The sequence below is a fragment of the Nanorana parkeri genome, unplaced genomic scaffold (assembly GCF_000935625.1).
Source record: "Nanorana parkeri isolate BGI_ZX_2015 unplaced genomic scaffold, ASM93562v1 scaffold175, whole genome shotgun sequence".
Lineage (NCBI taxonomy): Eukaryota > Metazoa > Chordata > Amphibia > Anura > Dicroglossidae > Nanorana > Nanorana parkeri.
In genome coordinates, this window is record NW_017306443.1 from 421,921 (window position 1) to 445,426 (window position 23,506).

General features: G+C 42.2%; 1 protein-coding gene across 1 annotated transcript in view; it reads right to left on the minus strand.

The window, feature by feature from the left end:
- PHKA2 (phosphorylase kinase regulatory subunit alpha 2) overlaps positions 1–23,506 on the minus strand; it is a 90,540-nt gene that overhangs the window by 4,882 nt on the left and 62,152 nt on the right. The window contains exons 23-30 of the mRNA XM_018554852.1: positions 23,227–23,383; positions 23,036–23,115; positions 20,090–20,168; positions 17,135–17,264; positions 16,864–16,965; positions 15,415–15,533; positions 14,054–14,083; positions 76–249 (exon numbers count right to left, since the gene is read on the minus strand). Of these exons, the coding sequence (XP_018410354.1) occupies positions 76–249; positions 14,054–14,083; positions 15,415–15,533; positions 16,864–16,965; positions 17,135–17,264; positions 20,090–20,168; positions 23,036–23,115; positions 23,227–23,383 (871 nt within the window). The remainder of the gene's footprint in view (positions 1–75; positions 250–14,053; positions 14,084–15,414; positions 15,534–16,863; positions 16,966–17,134; positions 17,265–20,089; positions 20,169–23,035; positions 23,116–23,226; positions 23,384–23,506) is intronic.

Below are 23,506 nucleotides of genomic sequence, written 5' to 3' on the forward strand. Positions count from 1 at the left end.
TATAGATATATAGATATATATATATATGCAAAAGCATTAAACATGACAAATATTAGATCCCTTTTTATCACTTACCTTCTGAAGGAGGCTCCATACTTTCTGATAAAAGCCCATTGGAACCCTGTTGATGGCTCCATCGAGTCTTCTTCTTCTTAGCCACTGGCCTTGGTGATCATCCCATATAAGCTGGGGTCCAGAGGATGCTGTTGGAGACAAAGTTCCAGTGGGAGATGAAGGACTGCTGCATCTCTGAAATGAAAAGTGAAAGCCTCATCAGTGAAAAGCATACATATAGATATAAAATCAAAAGTTTGGGGTTAGTAGGATCGTCCAGGGTTAAATTTCCATGAAGGTAAAAAAAACAGTGATTTCCTGCAAGGTAAAAAGAATCAAAGCACTTAAAAGCAGAAGGAAACTAGCAAAGTTTTATAAACAATCGAACAGGGGCTTCCATTTTTATGTAACTACAAAATTTCAGCATACCAAATTAGGTAACATGGAACTTAAGAAAGCAGGAGACAAAATTGCCAAAATGCCCTGATATTTGGAATCTCACATTAATTATTTCCACTTTAAGCACTGCATAACATGCACTACCACTATGTACACATCTACCCTTAACCCATTAAAAACCGCTCAGTGGAAGAGGCAATCACGGGTCTTGCATTGAAGCAACATACCAGCAAGTGCATCTTCCATTGGATCATTTGTATATACTTTGCTTGAGAGCACATGAATGGCTTTTGCGATTATCTGGTACCCACCATTGGACTTTTCTACACTTTACATTTATATTAGTTCATATGACCTACAGTCATGGCCAAAAATATTGGCACCCCTGCATTTCTGTCAGATAGTGCACCACTTTGCGCAGAAAATTGTTGCAATTACAAATGTTTAGGCATTCTCATGTTTATTTCTATTGTTTGTATTGGCATGGCATAAAAAAGTGGAGAAAAAAAAGCCAAATCTGGCACATTACACGCAAAACTCCAAAAATGGACTGGACAAAATTATTGGCACCCTAAATTAATATTTGGTAGCACAGCCCTTGGAAAAAATAACTGAAATCAATTGCTTCCTGTAACCATCAATTAGTTTCTTACACCTCCCTACAGGAATTTTGGACCACTATTCTTTCGCCAACTGCTCCAGGTCTCTCAGATTAGAAGGGTTTCTTTTCCCAACGGCTGTTTTGAGATCTCTCCATGGGTGCTCGACTGGATTTAGATCTGGACTCATTTGTCTGAAGCCATTTCTGGGTGCTTGTTGACGTGTGCTTTGGGTCATTGTCCTGCTGTAAGACCCATGACCTCTGACAGAGACCCAACTTTCTGACACTGGGCCCCACATTGCACCCCAGAATTCTTTGGTAGTCTTCAGATTTCATAATGCCATGCACACAGTCAAGACATCCAGTGCCTGAAGCAGAAAAGCAACCCTAAAACATCAGTGAACCTACACCATGTTTGACTGTAGGGACTGTATTTTTTTCTTTAAAGGCCTCATTTCTTTTTCTGAAAACAGCAGAATGATGGTCTTTACCAAAAGGGTGTACTTTTGTTTCGTCTATCCACAACACATTCTCCCAAAAGGATTTTGGCTTCCTCAGGTAAGTTTTGGCAAACTCCAATATGGCTTTTTTTTTATATTTCTGTGTCAGCAGTGAGGTCCTTCTGGGTCTCCTACGTATAGTGCGAGCTGACACAGTTGTACCCTGTCCCTGAAGGTCAGCTTGAATTTGTCTGGAAGTTGATTGAGGGTCTTTATCCAACACTTGAACAAACCTTTGTTGCAATCTTTAAACAATTGTTCTCTTTTGTCCACATCCAGGGAGATTGGCTACAGTGCCATGGGCTCTAAAGTTCTTGACAATGTTGCGCATAGTGGACACAGGAACATTAAGATCTCTGGAGATGGACTTGTAACCTTGAGATTGTCCATGCTTTTCCACAAAAACTTGGAATGCAATTATTTCTTGCAATTTGGAGAAGGTGCCAATAATTTTGTCCAGTCCATTTTTGGAGTTTTGCATGAAATGTTTCAGACTTGGCTTTTTTTTCTCCACTTTTTTGTGTCATACCAATACAAACAATAGAACTAAACATGAGAATGCCTAAACATTTGTAATCGCAACCATTTTCAGCACGAAGTGGTGCATTATCTGACAGAAATGCAGGGGTGCCAATATTTTTGGCCATGACTGTATATACTAAGGTAACAACTGAACCATATACTAATCTAATGTAAAATCACACTTTTGTAGCCAATTTTTTTTAACTTCTGTTACATTATGTCAATGTTATAAGCATAAAAACATTCTCAGACTAATTAGGCTCAACTCACAAACTTGCTTGTTTGTTTTTCTGTTATTTCTTTGATACTACGCCTATAACATCCAGATCTCAATTAACACACACACAACATGCTTTTTTTAGTTGGCTCTCTAAGTGGTGGTATTTTACCATTACTAATAATATTATATCACTTTCAGTGCTATTATACTATATCATCCCATAATAAAATCAATGTAAAAGTCAATTCGCACAGGTTATCACCCCTTTAAAATAACACCAGCTTCAGGGTAGTGATAACTGGGAGATTCAGCAGCTGTCTATGGAGGAGAAAATGAATAGGAGCCATTTGAGATTATGTAAAATAACATCTTACGAGATAAAATAACGATTTATGAGAAAATAGGGATTTGAACAAATTATTGTTCACTTCATGTAAAAATGAAATGATTAGACATTAATTAGTGCAGAAAGTGACAGATATGTGTAAACTGATAGCTGTAAACTTAATACGCCCAAGCTTATAAGTCGTGTCAACAATAAGGAGAGGAGGTGTCTATGATCAGTGGGAAAAACAATAGCAAATGAGGCAGATTTTCTTACTGTCTGATTGGTTGATTAATTGAACATGCCTCGCATGTTCTACATTGAGAAATGTACAAAACCTGAAGAAGGGATCTAAGAAATCCCGAAAACTTGCATCTTTAACCTATATTAGCCTATAAAGGGTATCACTGACTTTCACTGACTTTCTTGAGCTTGAATAAGAATTAAAGGAGAATTATGGGGTAAAGGCTTTTCCCCATAGTTCTCCTTAGGGTAACGGGAGGACACAAACTAGCGTCCTCCCATCACCCTAGGCTCAGTATACCGCGAGCTTTAGCTTGCGGTATACTGAGACGCCGCAGCTGAAGCGGATCCCTACAATTATGTCTGGATCTGCCCAGCTGCGTGACTGACAGCTGGCTCTGCCTATCTAGAGGCAGAGCCAGCTGTACCCGCCCCCTCCCCCGTCCGTTCCGCCAGGCAGTGCTGGCAGATCGGAGCGGGGGGAATCCAGCCCCTCCCCTGTCACGGCAGAGAGCCGTGACAGGATCGAGAGGTGAACGAACGCCGGTATGCGTTTGCTCACCTCCCGATCTACTGGTCGGCTAGAAGGTCGGCTAGAACTATGAGGTGAGTGAAAAGCACTCACCTCATAGTTCTCCTTTAAGCAATCGGATAGGATGAAATTAGTTGATTGTTTGCAGTGGGCTTCTAAAGTTTGTGGCATATTAATGATCTACCCGGACACTAGTGATTGCTGCTCCACTGTGGGCATGCTCCACATGTTCTGGTCCTGTCCTTCAATCCAGGAGTTCTTGACCAAAGTCCACTCCATCACTCAGAGGTTCTCGGACTCAAGAATTCCCAGGGCTCCCTTGTATTTTCTGCTCCATCATAACTCGAGTCCTCTACGGGGATACAAGCGTTCGGTGGTGATTCACCTTGTCAATGCGGCTCGAGCATGCGTCCTGGCCCTGTGGAGACAGGTCTCTCCTCCCACCATCCAGCTCTGGCTTAGCAAGATCTGTGACATCAGGCAGATGAAGGACCTCACCAGTTCCCTCAGGGGGATGGTTGCTTGGTTTTGCTCTACCTGATTCGAGTGGTATGAGTTCACCTCCTCTCCGGAATATCTCGGACTCCTGGAGTGAGGCTCTCAAGGTGGCCTTTTCTTCCTCTTCACTCTCACTTTTTTCTGTCTCTTCCTGCTCCCTCTTTTCCCATCTCGCTCTACTCTTTCACCTTCTCCCCAGCTCCTCCTCTCCTCCCCCTTCAGGATCCTGCCTGCTGGCGATCAGCTTCAGCAGTCGCGCCGCTCTATTCACAAAAATCAAGACCTTACTGTCTGTTTTGGATGGCAGCTGGGAAGTCCACCGACGATGGTTTAATATAACCTCTTTTCTTAAAGTGATAGTTGAATACTGAATGTGTAGCTGATACCTGTCTTGTGTCGCCATATGCGGTGGTCCAGGCCGCTGCCAAGATGTTGGCTATTTGTAACATTCTGTCAAAGTGAATTAATACATCTGGTTGCACACCCTGTGCGCTACTAAATAAAGAATTTAGAAAACAGGAGCATTGATGACTGAAGGGTACGAAGTCAGACTTTCAGTAAGAAGGTGTCACTCACTACTGGAGATTCCAAGGGAACAGGAAGAGTACATAAATTTAGTTCACTCATAAAGGATATACCAACTTTAAATGGGCTGATTCTAGAAGAAAAGCAGGGCAAATTCAATGGCCCATTAGATGTCATTGTCCATTTGATGCATTTATCAAGCTCTAACCATTTTTTTAGGCAGAGAAATAGACTTAAGAGGGATTGATCAGTTGTTAGACCATTGAGCCACTAAACCTCAATGTAAGCTGTAATTTGAGAGCGGATAAATGCTCTAAATACCTCTAAACTGAATACATTTAAGCCTCCAAGTAGTGTCAATGTTGAGGGGAGAGGCATCAATGATGAGAGGAGTAAGTGTAAATGATTAGTGGGAGAAACAATAGCAAATTGGGCAAATTTTGGAGCATTCTGATTGATTGAAAATCCCAAGCATCTTCCTACAGGGACTCGATAGATATAATCTTGTTATCTCTTGTCTATGGGTAGCTCTAGTCAAATATGGCCCTGTAAAGGAGACATATTTCAATATGAATAAAGACAATGTAAATATGAAATAAATTTGTGCCCAAGTATCTTTTGGCTGGAACATGAAAGAAGAGGAAAACATCAAAGCTGCATCTGGCTCTTTGATGTATGGATGTTGCTTAGAAATATCTCCATATTCAGTGATGTCTAGTCTTATTAATCTGCATTATTGCAATTCTGTGCAGTTTCTGCTGACCGCCTTGCAAAAGATAAGGAGGTAAACCGCCGCCAGCTCATACATAGTCCTGTAATACGCCAGTGTATATCGAATCTCCGATAATATTATTGAATGTAAATGCAAACTAAAAAAATGCTTTGCCTACAGCCATTGCAGCTTGGCTTCACTAGTTTATTCCTCCCCTCAAATTCATATTCCATCATCCCGGATCACTGAGATTAAAAGGCACAGTAACAAACGTGTGTGTTAACCACTTGAGGACGAGCGTCGCATTTTTGCGACCCCTCCCGGCCTGACTGCAGCCTGACTGACTGTGTTTATTCCGCCAATGCAGGTTTATTTGTATTCAATAAGTACCAAAGATTGTTTTGGGAGCAGTGATCGCGCCCTGTCGCAGTAGTATAGTTAACTAAAACTGCTTGAAGTACGCAAAGCCTCAGCGCAGTCATGCACATGGCTGCTGATGTTAATTTTGAGAAAATTTGTGTAAATTTTGTTTGCTGCTACGGCTTATAAATTGAGATCAACTCCATGTGACGAAAAATTTCGAAGTTATGTGCAGATTTCGCTTTGTCGCTTTTTTGCGACATTAGGCAGTTATGGAAATATATGTATGTGTGATCTGCTTGATTACATAAAAAGTAATGCATGCAAAGTTGATATTTCAGCATTTTTTTGATAAATCGAGGTTCCATCAGTGCAAGTCTGTTCAGATACTTTGGGTCACTGGCCAGTGGTTGAACGTGGACGGCAACGCTGCAAACACCCAAATTGTAAGGGCCAGAGTGTAACCAAATATTTGAAGTGCAATGTTCACCTGTGCCTCAACAAGATAAAAAACTGCTTTTGAGAACTCCAAGAGTAAAAATTATTCTTCGCAACTGACTTTTTGTTGATTTTATGACATTCTATAAATTTTTGATCATTTTTTTCATTTGAATTGTTTACCGCAGGTACTGGTCAATAACTTAATTATATTACTTAAATGCCTAGTGTCGCTAATTTGCATCATACCTACATGTTTCACCATAGTATGTGCTATATTCAAATTACGATCTCCACCTTCCTTTGTATCTGCTTGAAAGCCAAAACACATATCATTTTTTTTTTTGTATTATTGAAAATTAATTCAGGCATTAAGGGGTTAAGATGAGCAAGGTTCAACTGGACCAGATGAAGGTCTTGCAAACCAGAAGATATGTCATCACAGGTGTTGATTTACACCAGTAGAAATGTGGTAATAGAAAACCTTCTGGTGCCTTTTATGTGTTTAGGTGTAATTCAGTGCCTCAGCTTGTCTTGATCAAGTGTGTTGTATTGGACATAAGCCAGCTTGCTGCTAATCTTCTCTGTATCATGATGAATCAAAGCAAGAGTTGATTTTTAGCCACAGAGTACCAAAGTTGCCTCTACCATGCTCAATCATTATACCTATTGGTTTACAAGAGCACTAAGGCCTCATTCACACACAACGCAAGCAAAATTGTATATTGCGTATATACGCATCTATGCGCGTATATACGAGTGTCTATGCGCGTATATACGAACGTATATGCGTGCACTATTTGCATTCCCAGAATGCATCATTCCTAATGGAAATTTCAATGAACTGTACGCATATACGCGCGCAAACATGCGTATGCGCGTAAAGATACGCTGCCCGGACGCATCTCGGTTCCATTCTGTTTTTGCGCATATATACGCTACGCAAATATACGGCTCCATACGCGGCCATGTGTATGGAGCCATTTATTTGCATATGTTGCATATGGTACAATACGCGTATACGCACGTATATGCGCGGCAGTGTGAATGAGGCCTAAAGCTGCTAAAGATGCATGTACTGCCTGGAACAGCAGGGAAGGCTCAGCTACGAAAAGCTATTTTAGTTAAATCAGCTTCATTATTTATGCATGCGATATAATCTCCTGCCAACTATTCATAATGCTCCTGCGACAGATCAAAAGTTTTGCCTTGGTGCTAAACATCTTGATCTCGCAGCAAAACTATCTACAGTATTTGGCCCCAGTCTAAGCATGTATGGCCGGCTAAAGAAACTAGCCAAACTGCAAGTTTAATTATTTGCCTAAATAAACTGACCATGAGAATATCATATTAATTACACTACCTGGTAAAAAAAAAGTCACAAGGCTTTAGCTAAGCAAATAGGTAAGTTCCTTCTATTGGATAATTACTAGGTTCAGCAACATTACATCCCCAAAAAATGAGGTCAGCTGCGTACCTGAATATACTGAATGACCAGGTTTTTCCATTAATGGATTTTTTTCTTCTCTCATGGCATGCTCATATTCCAAGACGACAATGCCAGGCTTCATCAGGCTCAAATTGAGTGGATTGAGAGAGCATGAGACATACTTTTCACACATGGATTGGCCACCACAGAGTCCAGCCCTTAACCTCATTGAGAATCTTTGGGATGTGCTGGAGAAGACTTTACACAAGGGTCCGTCTATTCCAGCATCACTACAAGATCTTGGCTAAAAGCTAAAGCAACTCTGGACTAAAATATATGATGTGAGACTGCATAAGCTTATGGAAAGGATGCCATGGCCAACGTGTGCCATAATCACAGCTAAAGGCTGTCCAACAAAATATTAGAATGTGTGACTTTTGGTCAGGAAGTGTATGGAAATGTCTAGAGATATATTTTCATTAGAGTAGTGGGGGGTGGAGTTGCTACTTCCCACAGTTATGTGATTGGCGGTCTATCATCTATCCCGAATGCCATATAAGTAGTCTCATCAAGAACAGGCTAAATGAAAAACCTATTACAAGTATTTTTGCTTACAATGTCAGAAAAGAATACAAAGCACAAGACAGTTACATAGTGTACACGCGAAAGAGGAAGACAAGCCACAAGAAAAATGATGGATTTACCGTAGACCTTGATGAATGGATGCTGCTTACAGAATGCCAATGTAACTACAGGGGAACATAGAAAATAAGGGGTGTAAATATTAACACTACTAAGCATGCCATAGAAGCTGGTGGAAAGCAGGCAGGAGAAGGACGCAGGCACAGTAAGTAATGGTCACTATGTTAGTAAAAAGTGTAACATAAACTTGCACTGTAGGTCAAAGAACACTTCAGGTTCCATTATTATCTCCTACTACTAAGGATAGATGCATATGGGTAACCCAATGTTAATGACATTCAAGTAAAAGCAGTTCAAGCGGAGTTACACTGACAATAGTGTTCATGGGTGCTGCTAAACAAAGGATGATGCAAGTGATTGGAACAAGTGCTGCTCTTTTTCATCAAATAGTTTTCTGCAAAACGTGTATACACAGTAAGCATGGTGTCTGGATGTCAATGAAATCGTCAGTACCAATACCAATCATCAGTGCAATTCCCCTATGGTAAACAGATCTTGATGTTAGCACATCTAAAGTGAACCTATTAGGAATTGTAACGAGCCCCTGCTCGCTCGGTTCCTCTCTCCCGGCACTCCTCTGCTACTATTGGATCAGATGTCAGACCGCAACGTCTGATCCTTCGATCGTCAGATAATCCGGGATTGGAACTACAGCTATGTGCCGTTCCAATCCAGCTCAGAACAAACACCAGGCCGGCTGTATGTAAGTTCCAACAGGGATCTGCTTTAATGAAGACCAGCTCAGTATATATACAGTTCAAGAAGTCTAAACACATAACGCAATCAAACATGAACAGCATGCAAACATCCCCCCCCCTCCCCGATGCCTTAATGAATGAATAGGGGGAGAGGAGACACATGTGATGGGATTATCTCCTGAGTGTATCATAGTGTGATTTACTCATCTACACCTGGAGTCAGCTACTCCTAGAATCAGCTATCTAATCCCATCATCAACACAATACAACAAAAGGACCAATAAACTGTAACAGTTCAATGTCCAGAATTATCCCCCTTCAGTGCTCCTGGAGTCACAGCCTGTACCTATAATACACACAGGGCCATCCAAATGTAATGCCAGGGAACATGTACAGTACATCCCCCCACACATAAACCTGGTAGAATGGTTCATTGTAACCCCAAGAGGTCCGAGGGGGGTCTCCATAGTTCTGGGTCCATAGTCAGTAGGAAGGAGGCTAGCCCCCAGGCTCCTCCAACAGCACCAGTGACGGTTCAGTCCGTCACATTTCTCCCCTCCCAACAGTAGACTAACCAGGTACCAGACCACAAACTGGTCTGGACCTGTGTTAGTCTGACAAGATAAATTCAAAAGCTCTTCCAACTGGTCCGCTTGACTCTCGTGCAGGAGAGTGATGCCACCCACATCATCTCCTGGGTAACCACACTGCCGCTGGGGAACGAGGACGCTCACCTCCCCTCCCTGGAACTCCGGGTGCCGCTGGGGAGAAGTGTCGGGTACATTCTCTCCTGGGAACATTTCCAGCTGCTGGGAAGAAGTGACAGCTGTACCTTCTCCCTGATGCTCCATCTGCCGCTGGGGAGACAGGTCGGCTACCTCTTCTCCCTGCAACCCTGTTACCAGCTCTTCAGCTGGGAGTGGATGGGACAGCGGTTCCTCTGCATTCAAATCTATAAGGTCCCCCACGTCTGAAGATGGTGACGAAGAAATGGGGTCGGCCGCCATTTCTCCCAGGAGCTTCAGGGGGGCTATGGGTGCGGGGCAGAGGATAGCAGCACTCTGCCCTGATGCCAGCTCTTCTGCTGGGATTAGTAGTTCCATCTGCTGCTTCGGAGAGAGGTCGGCTACCTTCTCTCCCTGGATCTCCATCTTAAATAGTTTGAACGCCCGAAAGGGCAACTTACGGAAAGGCGCGGTATCTCTAGGTGTATTCGCTGATTGCCGTAGTTTCGCCATTCTCCACTCATGTTGCCGCTCTAGTGCTCTCTTTTGTCGCTCATCCTGCTGCTGGATGTCTCTAATGGCATCCTGTATGGCGGTCTCTGATGGGTTGGCACCATATAACGCCAACCTCTGTCGAACCCGTTGCTGAAACAAGTCTCCAACTGACCGGGGTCCAGCATTACCATCCCTCTGATCCATCTCGGCTAGCTCACTGACCAGGGTGGCCTTGCTCTTTGTCCCAGCGGTCCCTCCTCGGCTCTCAAGTAGGTCTTTCAGCGTGTCTCTCCTGCAGGCTGCATAGCTGGTCATTCCCTGTGGTGGTATGGAGTGTCCCAATAACTGGAGAGCAGATCCCGCCGCTTGCCACCAATGTAACAAGCCCCTGCTCACTCGGTTCCACTCTCCCGACACTCCTCTGCTACTAATGGATCAGATGTCAGACCGCAACGTCTGATCCTTCGTTTGTCAGGTAATACGGGATTGGAACTACAGCTATGTGCCGTTCCAATCCAGCTCAGAACAAACACTAGGCCGGCTGTATGTAAGTTCCAACAGGGATCTGCTTTAATGAAGACCAGCTCAGTATATATACAGTTCAAGAAGTCTAAACACATAACGCAATCAAACATGAACAGCATGCAAACATCCCCTCCCCCTCCCCGATGCCTTAATGAATGAATAGGGGGAGAGGAGACACATGTGATGGGATTATCTCCTGAGTGTATCATAGTGTGATTTACTCATCTACACCTGGAGTCAGCTACTCCTAGAATCAGCCATCCTAATCCCATCATCAACACAATACAACAAAAGGGACCAATTAACTGTAACAGTTCAATGTCCAGAATTATCCCCCTTCAGTGCTCCTGGAGTCACAGCCTGTACCTATAATACACACAGGGCCATCCAAATGTAATGCCAGGGAACATGTACAGTACATCCCCCCACATATAAACCTGGTAGAATGGTTCATTGTAACCCCAAGAGGTCCGAGGGGGGTCTCCATAGTTCTGGGTCCATAGTCAGTAGGAAGGAGGCTAGCCCCCAGGCTCCTCCAACAGCACCAGTGACGGTTCAGTCCGTCACAGGAATGGTCCTTTTTAAGAATCTCAATCAACAATGCTGTTGTAATAGTGCAGTCTTAAGCTAGTCAAAGCCAAATACAGCTTGAATTTCATCTGAAATTTAAGCCATGTAATGTATGGGTAGCTCAAGACTGCACAGCACCACCCAGCTCGGCAAAAGTCGGTTTAAAAACTGACCGAGCTGGGTGAAAAATTCCTGGCCAACAAAGGACTGCATCTTATCAGATGAATTCATAATTTGGACATTTAGGCAGCTGCATGTGCTGCAATGGCCTGAATATAATGGCTGGCAGTGGAGATTCCTATCCATGCTGTTTATTGTGGATGGAGAAACCTACAGATTTTCTGTCTTTCAGCCCGGGGACTGACATGAGAAAATCTTGCTAGCTTTACTACTCAGGGATAGGTGTATGTGCTGTTATTTAGCTGTGTTATCTCCCTGTCACGTCAGCTCAGTGTCATGCTCGTTAGACTCCCAATAACCTGTCCAGGCTGCTGGAGAAGGATCAAAATGTCAAATAATAAAGCCTTTACATTTCTTTCATGAAACTATGACAACACCATTGTTATGCATCATTTTTTTTTTGTGTCTGTTATTAGCACTGAGCTTAGGCAGGGGTTAAGGCTGGGTCCACACGCCACACCTGGGCGTTTTTCAGCGCTAATCGAAGCGCTGAAAAATGCTCAAGAAGTGAAATCCTACTAATCCCTATGGGCATGGTTCCCACCTGGGCGTATTTTTAGCCCGTTTTGTCGTGCTAAAAAACGCCCAGTCTAAAATAAAAAAAAATAAAAAACCCACGAAGAACAGATAGAGAAAAAAAAGGGTGGGGCGAATCATACCGCCAGGGAGGTTAAAAAACGAGCGTCGAACGATCACTGAACAAAAAAAGTGCTTCAAACGCAAAGGCAAAAACGCGCATAAAACGCGCCTATTAGGAACGCCGAGGTGTGAACCCAGCCTAAGACAGCCTAACTGCCAGACACAGCCTGCTACTACTGATCGAGCAAGCAAAGCATACAATTATAAAAGCATACAATTATATAATAAAAACAATCAAGTTAAGGCCAATATTAAAAAAACTCAAGAGTGACGATTTATGGCATTACAAATGCTCAGTGGTGACTGGGTCTCCTCAAAGAATGAAAGTGTCTGCCATTTACCTAAAGTTAACTTCCATAGCTAATGGCATAATAGCAAGATATTTTTAGGCTGCGTGTGATGCTGTTTAGGAAAACGCCATATAATGTTTGCCGCAGTTCTTATTTTATAATATATACAATGTAGGAATTGTCTAATCTCATTTACATATAAGACAACAACACAATATATCATACAGTACTGTTCTCCTCATATGTTGAATAACAGACCTGTACAGAACATTTGCTAGGGGTATGGGTGGAGGAGCAGGTGCCTCTTATCATATGGCTGCAATTACTAGATGGTGTGTCAGGGGACTATATCTTGACTCTTGGTAGAACCAGAAAGTCCCCGGAGAATTCAAACTAAGAGTGTCTCTCATAGTGTTAACATGTTTAGGGAGCGCACTGTACGTGGCAATCACAACAGGCATGATTACAAAACCTACAGAGAAACAAAAGTCTTCACCAAGCAAGCACGTTGACAGAGCTGCTGGTGGGCATACACGATGTCCATGCAGTAAATAATCTTGGTAATGTGCCTTCTACAATGCCTGCACTGCATACTGGTCACGTATAGTTAAAACATTTCCACCATGTTAGTTAAGAAACAAATACTTTTGTTTACATATTGAACCATATAAATGGAAATCATCCTGCTTCTAGCTACACAAGATGGCAACCAATAGATTTTGTGTACAGAATGAGCAGTCTTATCAGGGAGACCATCAGATGCCAAATGTTATAATAAAAATTATAACATCATAATGTTGTAGAATTATATCATAAGTTAAAGAGAGCTTTGCTTTGTATTAGAGCTATAACTTCCACTGGAATCTTAGGCATCTAAAACACTTATGCTTGTGTCATATGCTTCCGCGTTCCCTCTGCGTGCTGTGGTCACCTTCCCTTTCCATCCACGATGTCACAATCTCTGCATTCCTTGGTGCCAAGATGGATTAACCCCCGTGTGCATGCCAATCAAAATTGCAGAAGGCGCAGAACCCAGAGGAAAAAACTCAATCCAGAGGAAAGGCAGGCTATGATGTGAGGGGCAAGGATGGAGCTTGCACACGTCGCATTGCTGGAGTGGAGATTAGTGAAGCAAACTATAGTTCCCCTTTAAATAGATGGCACTGCAGATCCCGCTGCAGCCTGAAGATGGCAGTATTTACCTGTAGGTAAATGTCTATTTTGCCAATGAAGCCTCTAGCCTGAATGCGTTATAGTTGTCATAGTGATCACATGATCATGAACCAAATCATCAGTGACAGCCAGGAATGAGAGCCTGCGGCCATGTGAAGGGTCAGCTGCTATTTTTTAGAGGGGGGTGATTACAAACATATCCACAGCACATGATCGTGCTAGAGAATGTTAATAAAAAAGTTGTGGGCGGGAGGGGGTTAATCTCCTTATATCACAAGTTTAATACTAAGAATATATTAGTAAAAATGAAACTGGAAAACTATACAATTAGCAGGGAGTAAAACATGATTACGCCCAGGTGGTGAAACGCGTGAGAGACGTTGCAGTGTGAAAGATACTGCGGTGGCGTATACCTTGTATTTTGATCTTTGCATGGAATTTACAACAATAAAGTTGGATTTTTATTGGTTTTGTGCGTCTGATTGGAGAGATAATGCAATAACATAGGCATGACAGAAGTTTTCAGAGACAAGTTTGTTAAATCTACAAACACAAAATAATTTCGTAAGTATGAACTCCACACCACCACAAGCCACAAAAAGCAGAAAGGAGGAATTAGACCTAAAAATTAATATTTAGAACTGTTTAAGTTGTTAATAATAATACATGAGAAGCAAATGAGCCACGGCCGCATTCACCTGATCATCAGCACTAAACCTCCTATCCATCTGAAAGCAGAAAATATAACACCTTAGAACAAAATGCATATACTGAAATAAGGAAAACTCCATTGTTGTATACATTTAAACTAGTAAAATAACATAACCCCAATGTCATTTTAGAAAAATGGTATCGCTTTTTTTTGGTTGTTTTAATATTATTATTGTTGTTTATGAGGTCCACATACCCCTAGCTATCAGACACTTGGGAGATTTCAAACTAGAAGAAGCTGTGTATGGCCACTGAGTAGCGGATACAATTAATTATACAATTAATGGGTTGATTTTCTAAGGGTATGGGCTGTTCACTTAGCAAAGTAACTTTTCACTTAACTCAGTTAAAGCCCATCAAAATAAAACTGTTACTAACTATCATTCTCTCCCTTTAAATCACATGATCCTGTGAGGGTCAAAATGAGAATATTAGAGTCCATATAACTGCCATAATGTATGGACCACTGGGAACGAACTAGAACTACTTACTAGAACATTGGGTGTTCTCAAATTCTTAATTTACCTGCACGTTTAAGTGGAAATACACCCTAGAATTACTCAATGAACATTGAAAACTGCTGGGTATTTACCAGGGATAACATGCTATTCATGGTGACGCTCAGCCCCTCTCGTGCTATCTATGTCCTGTGATTGCAAAGTCTAATGGGAAACTGCTTGAATGTGCTTCCTCTGTGCCCTGATGCTAAGAGTATGTGGTAGCTGAGCAACACCATGAGTTGCATGGTGTCTCTGCCAATAGCTGGCATTTTCCAATGCTGATTGCTGGACAACCGGAGCACAGAAAATCAAGCATGGTGCCATGCATTTATCAAGGTATGTGTGTTATATGGCTATTTAATGTTTACTGAGTCATTCTGCGGTGAACTTTCACTTTCATTACAATTTGGAAAAACACCCCTACCTTCTCCATTTACTAATAGCCCAGTTACATACAATACAATTCATAACTTATGTGAAAAGGCAAAGGACATATATGAGGCACCCAAACAGTTTTCTCCTTACCCTTACCCATCCCTGAGCTAAAAGCTACTTATGTTGCTCTATCCAACATATTATTAAATAAAGCTTTCATCACTGGTTATGTTCACACATTCACAAATGTAACTTCATTTATGTCTTTGGTATCTTTCTAGGGATACCTAATGTCTGAGCTTTATTATTATTTTCCAAGACAACTCCAGGACAATTGCTGTGGTTGCCAGGGAACTAACAGGAAGAAATTCCATAGAGATCACTGATTGCTCTATGTATTCATGAATTGTGGCACATTTATTAGATCTTTATGAGTTATCGAGGTGGAATCGTGGTGACAAAACAAAACTCACTTGTTTAATTTCACTTCGTAGCCTAGTAATGCCACATCTTTCTGTCTTGGTGGCTCCTGTGTGTCCCATCTCATGGATTGAAATAGCTGGGCTGGTTGCACTTGAATCAATCGGACGCACTAAGGAAGTAACAACAGAGAATTATTCTAAGTCAGCAAATGCTGCAGAACACTATTTTTAACTATAGTACCTATACCAACAAGTGGACCCTGCAGTCCTTACAAATACACATTAATAAAATGGAACAGGGCACTCTGAATAAAAGCAGTAAGATGACTGCATAATTCATTTTGGATAGCGCTTTTTTTACACCCAAGTCCTATTTCAACATTTCCATGCCATGAGACACCCTCACAATCAGCTGTGGGCTGGGACATTCACAGCACCACACCTGCACATAAACAAAGGAATGGGATGCTTGTCATTAACATTATAGTGCCACATGGCCATATTACGCCAGTGTCATTGGCTAAATATATCCATGTGGCCATATAAGGTCAATGATGTCACTGCACCCCACCCCTTGGCATTTGTGCTGCTGCAGGTGGGGAATTCTCCGACCGCAGCTGATTGGACAGCAGTGGAACAAGCTTCCTTCCATGTTTGGAGGAGGTCAGATTTGGACCAGGTTCAGTCCAAACCTGAGCTCATCCCTACTCAGGACCCCACACCAGAATCCACAGATCACAAATACCAACAATAATTATACAATTTGAGCTTGGTAGAAGTCGGATATATCTGTGTCTAGTACAGGGATTCAGGTAAATAGCTTTTTTTTTTCTAACATTATACTTCTTTAATGTATCCTCAATCTAAAGTGGATAGTGTTCCTGAGGCATCAACCATGGCATTGTGGATTCTTTTAACTGGTGGTGACAGTCTATTACAGGCAACAGAACTGTAGACACTTACCCCATGTCATCTTTTGACTGTTTGATACAGAAACCTTACATTTAAGTAAAAACCATAAAGCCCACTTGTGAAATCGTCCAGTTACTCAGCAGTTTACTTTGTCATGAAATCAGAATGCTGTTACTGGTAACTTAAAATGTACCTAAAGGGATATTTTCTTTTTCATTGTTAATAGACTGTAGCTTAGAACCATTTGGGTTTTTATTGCTGTGTTCCTGATTGGGAAATTCACCCTTACTGGGACTAGAAGTAGTAGCTAATTTCAGATTTCCCATAGTTTGGAAGGAACCTTTCTCAAATCTTGTCGTTTTTTGGAAAGAGAAAGTGAAGAAGAAAGTGAAACCTTTGTGCTGACACTCTCATTGGATTTTATGTACATAAACCAAAATTAAGCAGTTGCAAAAAAAAAACCAAACAGAAATGTAATTGACTCATCCACCAATGGCCCACTGGACCACCCACTGGTCACTTTAACGGGTCACTAGATGGCGGAGATGCTGATTTATGTTACAAAGTCAACACAACATATTCACTTACTGCTGCGTTCCACACCAAACTCCTTTCCACTTAGGATGTGATGAAGAAGATTCTTCATGTCAAAAGGACTAAGGCTCATCAGACTTTCTGAGGCCTCTTCACCTGAAATCACAGAAAGAACATTTCGCAAAAAAACCCATAAGAAATAACTGTCTGGATCAGAATAAATGTTTAGTGTTAATGCAAATCTAGTTAGTGAAATCCTTGTTTAATGCCAGCAGTAAAATTGAATTCCAGCAATGAGGTGATCAAAGGCATGTGTGTCACTAACCTGAACAGTTTAGGCTGCGGGCTAGCTCAGTAGCCATCACCTGGATAATTAGACCGATCCGAAGCCTGAGCATTTCTCCAAACAGAATGGGTTGAGAGCGGACATACATGGCCAGGTACAGCATGATTTCCTGCAAAAATGCACACATATCAGTGTCTGCTTTATTATCAGCTCTAAATACACATCAGTGTCTACTTTACTAAGACTGCCATAATAAATACATATCTCTATAATGACAGTGGCATGTATACATATAGTATTTAAGTAAAAAGCTCTTATTTGAATTTTTTTAATACAGGGGCCAACTTTTTAGTTTTTATCTGCTAATTTCCCTTTTCGAAACAAAATAATTTGAAAGCGGTAATGTATATATTAGAATTTATTAAAGAGCAAAATCAGTTTTGTTAAAAACATTGGAGAGAATTTAATTAAAAGCTTTGCACCACGTTTCTGGCATTATGGACCTTTAAAAGGTCCTCTGTCAAATAAAAAAAAAGCCCTATCGCCAGTTTCAGTAGCTTTACCGACACTTGCGACAGATTCAGGTAGTTCTTAATAATGTTATTTTAAGAACCCGTTGCTTTTGGCTGTGACGGATTCAAAAAGAGTTATTGCCAGTTTACAGATTAGCAAGCCAAATCTGGTCAGGTATAGGACCAAATATAAGCTGGCATGCAGAGTTCTCAGAGTGGGGCATTGTGGTTCATGAAGGTTCCTGCTGAGGCTTCATTGATTGCCAGGACACCGCCAGCCGCCAGAGTCCTAGCAACCAATGCACATCCTCAGCCTCACGAAGCCAACAGTATCCTTAACAACTAGTAACGCTGACAGTGGGCAGAGCCTGATGGTTATGCCGAGGGACTAGTTTCCAATCAGGTCCTCTCTTCTAGTAATTGACAGCAAGCAGTGTAAAGATGTCAGCAGGCTGTCTATTGGCTATGGAATCCATCCATTGCCTGCTGTCAATCACCAGGACAGTGTACCTGATGGGAAGCTAGTTCCTCAGCTTCCCTATCAGGTCCAACCACTAGTAAAATTCCTTGGTAGCGTCACCGCTTTGTGGCAGGTGCGGCAGCCATGGGAGGTGGTGGGCTGCACTAAGGATGGATTGTACAGTATGGAAATGCCAGGCTCACTGCAAATGGAAATGCTTTCTCCAAATACATGTACAGGTACATGAATCTGGGGCAAGCACCAACATTTTTTCTGCGGCTGCACAATGGAATTCTAAAGACACTCTTTATGAATTAGATGAATTCCAGGCAATATATAGCATGTTGAACTACTACACAAGCAGATTGTTAATAAACACAAGCAGTTATTATTAATAATATTATAATTTACGCTCATAATATTAGCTTTCCATCTCAATATACAGCCAGATATGACTTTCTTAAAATGGCAAAATATTCAGCCATGTCATCCTTGTATGTTCTGTAGAACTCTGATGTATAGATCTTCCAAGAATTATAGTTTCCAGCTCATATAATTTGCTCACTGTTGTTGCTAGCAGTTTTTCTCGCTTATGATCATGTATAGTAAGAGAGCCATTCCGCTAAAAACTCAAGAAGGTTGAATTGGCTGCTAGTAGTCCAATACAATCTGTAACAGCTGGCACTTTGCAATGAAGTTGGTCAAAGTTCTCGCAATGCATGCGGGGAGGATTGTTGTTAAAGTGTAGTGACACTTTAATTCACAAAGAAGTAATGACATCCCTGTAGCATCATGGGTGATGACATACATGTGACTATATGCATTTATACATTTATGTGACATGTGAATGCACGTCATTATTTTAAATTATTTTGAATGGTATAATGCACACTGTATGTTTGCTTGTGTTCAGGTACATTCAGTTTCATTGTGTTTAGAAAATATAGAGATATGTGTGCCCTGGGGCATATTAGATATTCTGAATGCATCTGAACATGTGTAAATGTAAACACAGGAGTTTAGGGGAAAAGAATAAATGCAAAGCACACACTAGATCAATTTCACTAAGGCCTCATTCACACTGTGTCAATGAGGCCATAGTGATGCTATAATTTCCAGTGATTTTACAGGCTGATCCTTGGTTCACAGCACAGACGGCAGGCACAAGATCTCATTTAAAATCTAAAGCGTGATTTGGCTGAGTAAAGAAATACTGAGCAGTGTGTAGGGATTTCTCTGTCATTTCCAATCATCATCATCGTTGGATCATTGTGATCCAAGGACTGTCTAGAAACATGTATGTCATTGTTGGTGCTGTACCATGCCTAGTATATTTGCAAATTATTTATTTGATTTTTTTTAACAAAATATTTTATTGGGTTTTCAAGTAAAAAAGGCATACATGAATGGTCAGTACAGAAAAGAAAGGCGTAAAACACATGCAAGAATTAACAAACAATAACAAGTCCAGAGTGTACAAAGGATGACTATTTGGGGAAAACGGGGTAGGCTAATCCTAGATACTAGTTGGAGGATATGTAATACTGGTCTGGGGGCACAGATTAGACTAGGTCATATCTGTGATGTGTGTTGGGAGTGGGGCTCACCAAGGAAGCTAGTGGTGGGTAATCTGGTCACTGGTGAGATCAACACTAGATTGGATGGTGGGGGCATAGAAAGGCAGGGAGTGTAGGTGAAGGGGGGATTTTAAAGGTACAGGGTGAAGCGGGGAAGTGGAGGTAAAGGGGTTGATTTACTAACCTTATAAACACACCACGAACATGTATACACCTCTGTAGTGTGTTCCCTCCCAGCATGGTCTATGGGTGGAATCTAAACAAAGTGTCATTCTGATTGCACTGGGAAAGAATAGAGCAAATGTGTAAGGTATCAACACATGAAAACACTACCAGCATTAAAAAAATTTAAGGGAGAGCTTAATTGTTTGCTAACGACAACATGTCCTTACACAGACACAAATCAGATGATTGCATATTGATGAAATCTCACATGACGTCCTACCTGTGTGAGAACAGCAATACTGATATCCTGTCCACTAGCTTCATAGATTAAGTGAGCCAGCTCTTCTGGAGGTAAAGGCCTATGTAGGGAAAGGATCAGAAGTAAGTAAGCAATTTATGCTAATACTGAATGCATTTTCGAATGTCATCTTGTAATACCGCATTATGGCCACTAGATGAAGCTGAAGAGCATACACAAGAACGTTTGTTTTGTGCATTCATTCGCACAGAACGAACTTTCCCAGAGATTGCCAGGGCCAATGGCTCTGGGAATTGTTTATAAATTGACTCCTATGCTACTGTCTCACAACTAGTAGCAGAGTTGCCAGACTGCCATGTGAACTCTTTCAGTTGGCCATTGGGCTGCAGATCATGGCTCTCAGATAGACAGCCAAGAGAAAAATGAAGTAGCGCATACTACAGGCTGACAATGCTGCTGCTAATTGTATGCAAGTGGCTTAGCATTGTCAGCCTTCAAAAGGAAGTGCTGTTATTGGCAAAACTGTATACAATAAGACATGATACTATACATGCTAAAAAGCCATTTACAGAAACCACAATAATACTTTACTGCTTTCAGCACCGTATATCTGTATAATGTTATATTTTTGTCATTATAACAGCATACACTTCAGTTCCTGAAGTCTGGGATGTCCACCATTAGTAAGAAAGTAGATGGCTGGGAGCCTCTGAGTGTGCAGGAGTATTTTGAGGGTTGTTTGTGACAAATATTATACACCATTAAAATCCTGGAGGTGTGATTAGAAAGAAAAAATGGCGGTTGCTCGCACATACTGTAAATTGTAAGTTGAGAAAATTAAGAAAACAATATGTATATAAATGAATGACAGGGTGACAGCGTCCGCATGTGTCCATGACTGTCTGAATGTAATTGTACATGCAATCTTGAGCCTGATGAAGATTGCCTGCTTTGTGACATGATGTACACATGTCAATAAAGATGTTTTTTGGACATTCTATTCCGGTGTGCTGGTGACATATTGTATTGCTTTGGACTATAGCGGCGCCATCCGCAACCACTTCAGCACCCATCTTCAACGGGCATACTGGTCAGCAGTGCAGTGGGATACGCATTGTACATGCAATCTGTCTCCCAGGGATGCATCCAGGTACAAGCATCCATCCTGATCCACAGGTAATCTCACCATGTACAATTACATACAGACAGTAAGACAGAATGCACATTTTGTCTGCTCTAGTCTTAGTAGATTCCCCTCACTATGGGGTCTATTCACAAAGCAGCCGAAGGATCTTGCAGTAGCTTCGGCCGATCCTTCGGCTAGCTTCGGCCCCAGGACCCCTTCGGTTCAGTAGAACCGAAGGGCTGCTGTACGGGCTATTCACAATAGCCCGTACAGCTCCGAAATTAGCCGAGTGGCTCAGTCGAGCCGGAGGCATATGCCTCGGCTCAGGTGAGCCGCGATGAAAGCCGAATCTGGCCGAGCGGCCGGCCAATGACAGCCTGCTTCTGACAGCTGGCTCCGGCCACTTGCAGAGAGATCAGCGTCCCTGGTTACCTGCTAACCAGGGACACTGATCTCCAGACAGCAAACTCTCCCGGGCGCTCCGGGAGTCTCCTGCTCCCGGCCGCCCAGGAGAGAAACACTGATTTTTCTTTTTTTTTCTTTATTCTGACACGGAGCGATGTCAGAATAGAAAAAAATAATAATATTTTTTTGCCCATTGGAATGCATTGCTAGATTCCTTATGGCTATTTCAATTTGCAATAGCCAATAAGAATCTAGCAATGCATTTCAATGGGCAAAACATTTTTTTTCTATTCTGACACGGCTTCGTGTCAGATAAAAGAAAAAAAAAGAAAAAATCAGTGTTTTTCTCCTGGGCAGCCGAGACCGGGAGACTCCCAAAACGCCCGGGAGAGTTTTTTTTTTGACGGCAGTAGAACCGCCGGCCAATAGAAAACCTATGGGGCGGAGCCAGCTGTCATTGCTAGCTCCGCACAATGGTTTTCTATTTTTTTGTGTGACTTTTTAAACTATTTTTCTGTTCTGCTCGGTCCCTCAGTGGCATTCAGCTATTCACTCACTGCTGTTCGGCATCTATAAGAATAGACCAAACAGCAGCGAGTAGCCTGCCGGAGGTTTGGCTTAGCAGATCCAGATGTTGGATCGGCTGAGTCGAACTCCTTCTGCACTTCGGGTCGGCCGAACATGCTGACCCAAAGCCACCCGATGTACGGCTGATTTCAGCTGATATACGGCTGAAATCAGCCGTACCAGCCTGAAGTGAATAGCTGAACAGCGTTCGGCTCACTTCGCTTTAGGTCGGTCATTCACTCGGCTGCCTACGGCAGCTTAGTGAATAGGCCCCTCAGTGATCACTGACTGATGAGTGTTTGTACTTGCTCTGCTTTCTGACACGCTGTCACAGGAGGCTGAGCGAGTGGTGCAGGGAGGAGATCTTGATCTGACAGCTGACTCCTCCCCTGCACCAACGACCTTCTGTGACAGCACTGGCTGCACATCCGCCCAAATGGCACTTGCATTTTCGGCCGATATGTTTCAGCGGCTGATATATCCGTGCATCCCTCCCTAGGCAGATTTCCTCTGACCGATAGGTTCGGCTTAGCCGATCCAGATGTTGGATCGGCTGAGTCGAACTCCTCCTGCACTTCGGGACGTCCAAACATGTTGAGCATGTTCGGCCGACCCGAAGCCACCCAATGTACGGCTGATTTCAGCCGATATACGGCTGAAATCAGCCGTACCAGCCTGAAGTGAATAGCCGAACAGCGTTTGGCTCACTTCACTTCAGGTCGGTCTTTCACTCGGCTGCCTACGGCAGCTTAGTGAATAGACCCCTATATATTTTGTAAGAAACACAACTGGCAGATGTGCATGAATTGCGATTCAAGGTAGAGAGTGCAAGTTACCAATAATTTTGTGAAATTCTATATAGCACTTACGCTGTAATGGTCTTTTCACGGGGTTCAGGGGGAAGACCCACTGTCAGCTGCTTTTGGTGTGACAGGATATCAGTGCATGCCTAGAGAGAAAAGGAAAATGACTGTTTATTATCTTTATGAATACAGAAGCTGATCTGGGAATGTTTGGGGAGGTTACAAAATGGAGATATAAAAATGATGTCATGGTATACCTCAGCAAGCACTTCCACTCTCTTTTTCAACAGCCCGGAGATGTAGCGGATTAGACCCCACTCTCGGTTAAGTCCAGCTTTATTGTACAGCTCACTCAGTAGGCAGTGCACGGTGACTCCATTCTGGCCATTCAGATTGGTATCCCAATCTAGTCCTCTGTTCAGAATTGTAATAAGCTACTGTTACAGGTGTATTTTATGTGTTTAACCAAACATTTATATCTGTACCAACTCTGCTCAAACAAAATACCTCATTGGCTGCTCTTACCTCTGCTCTTTA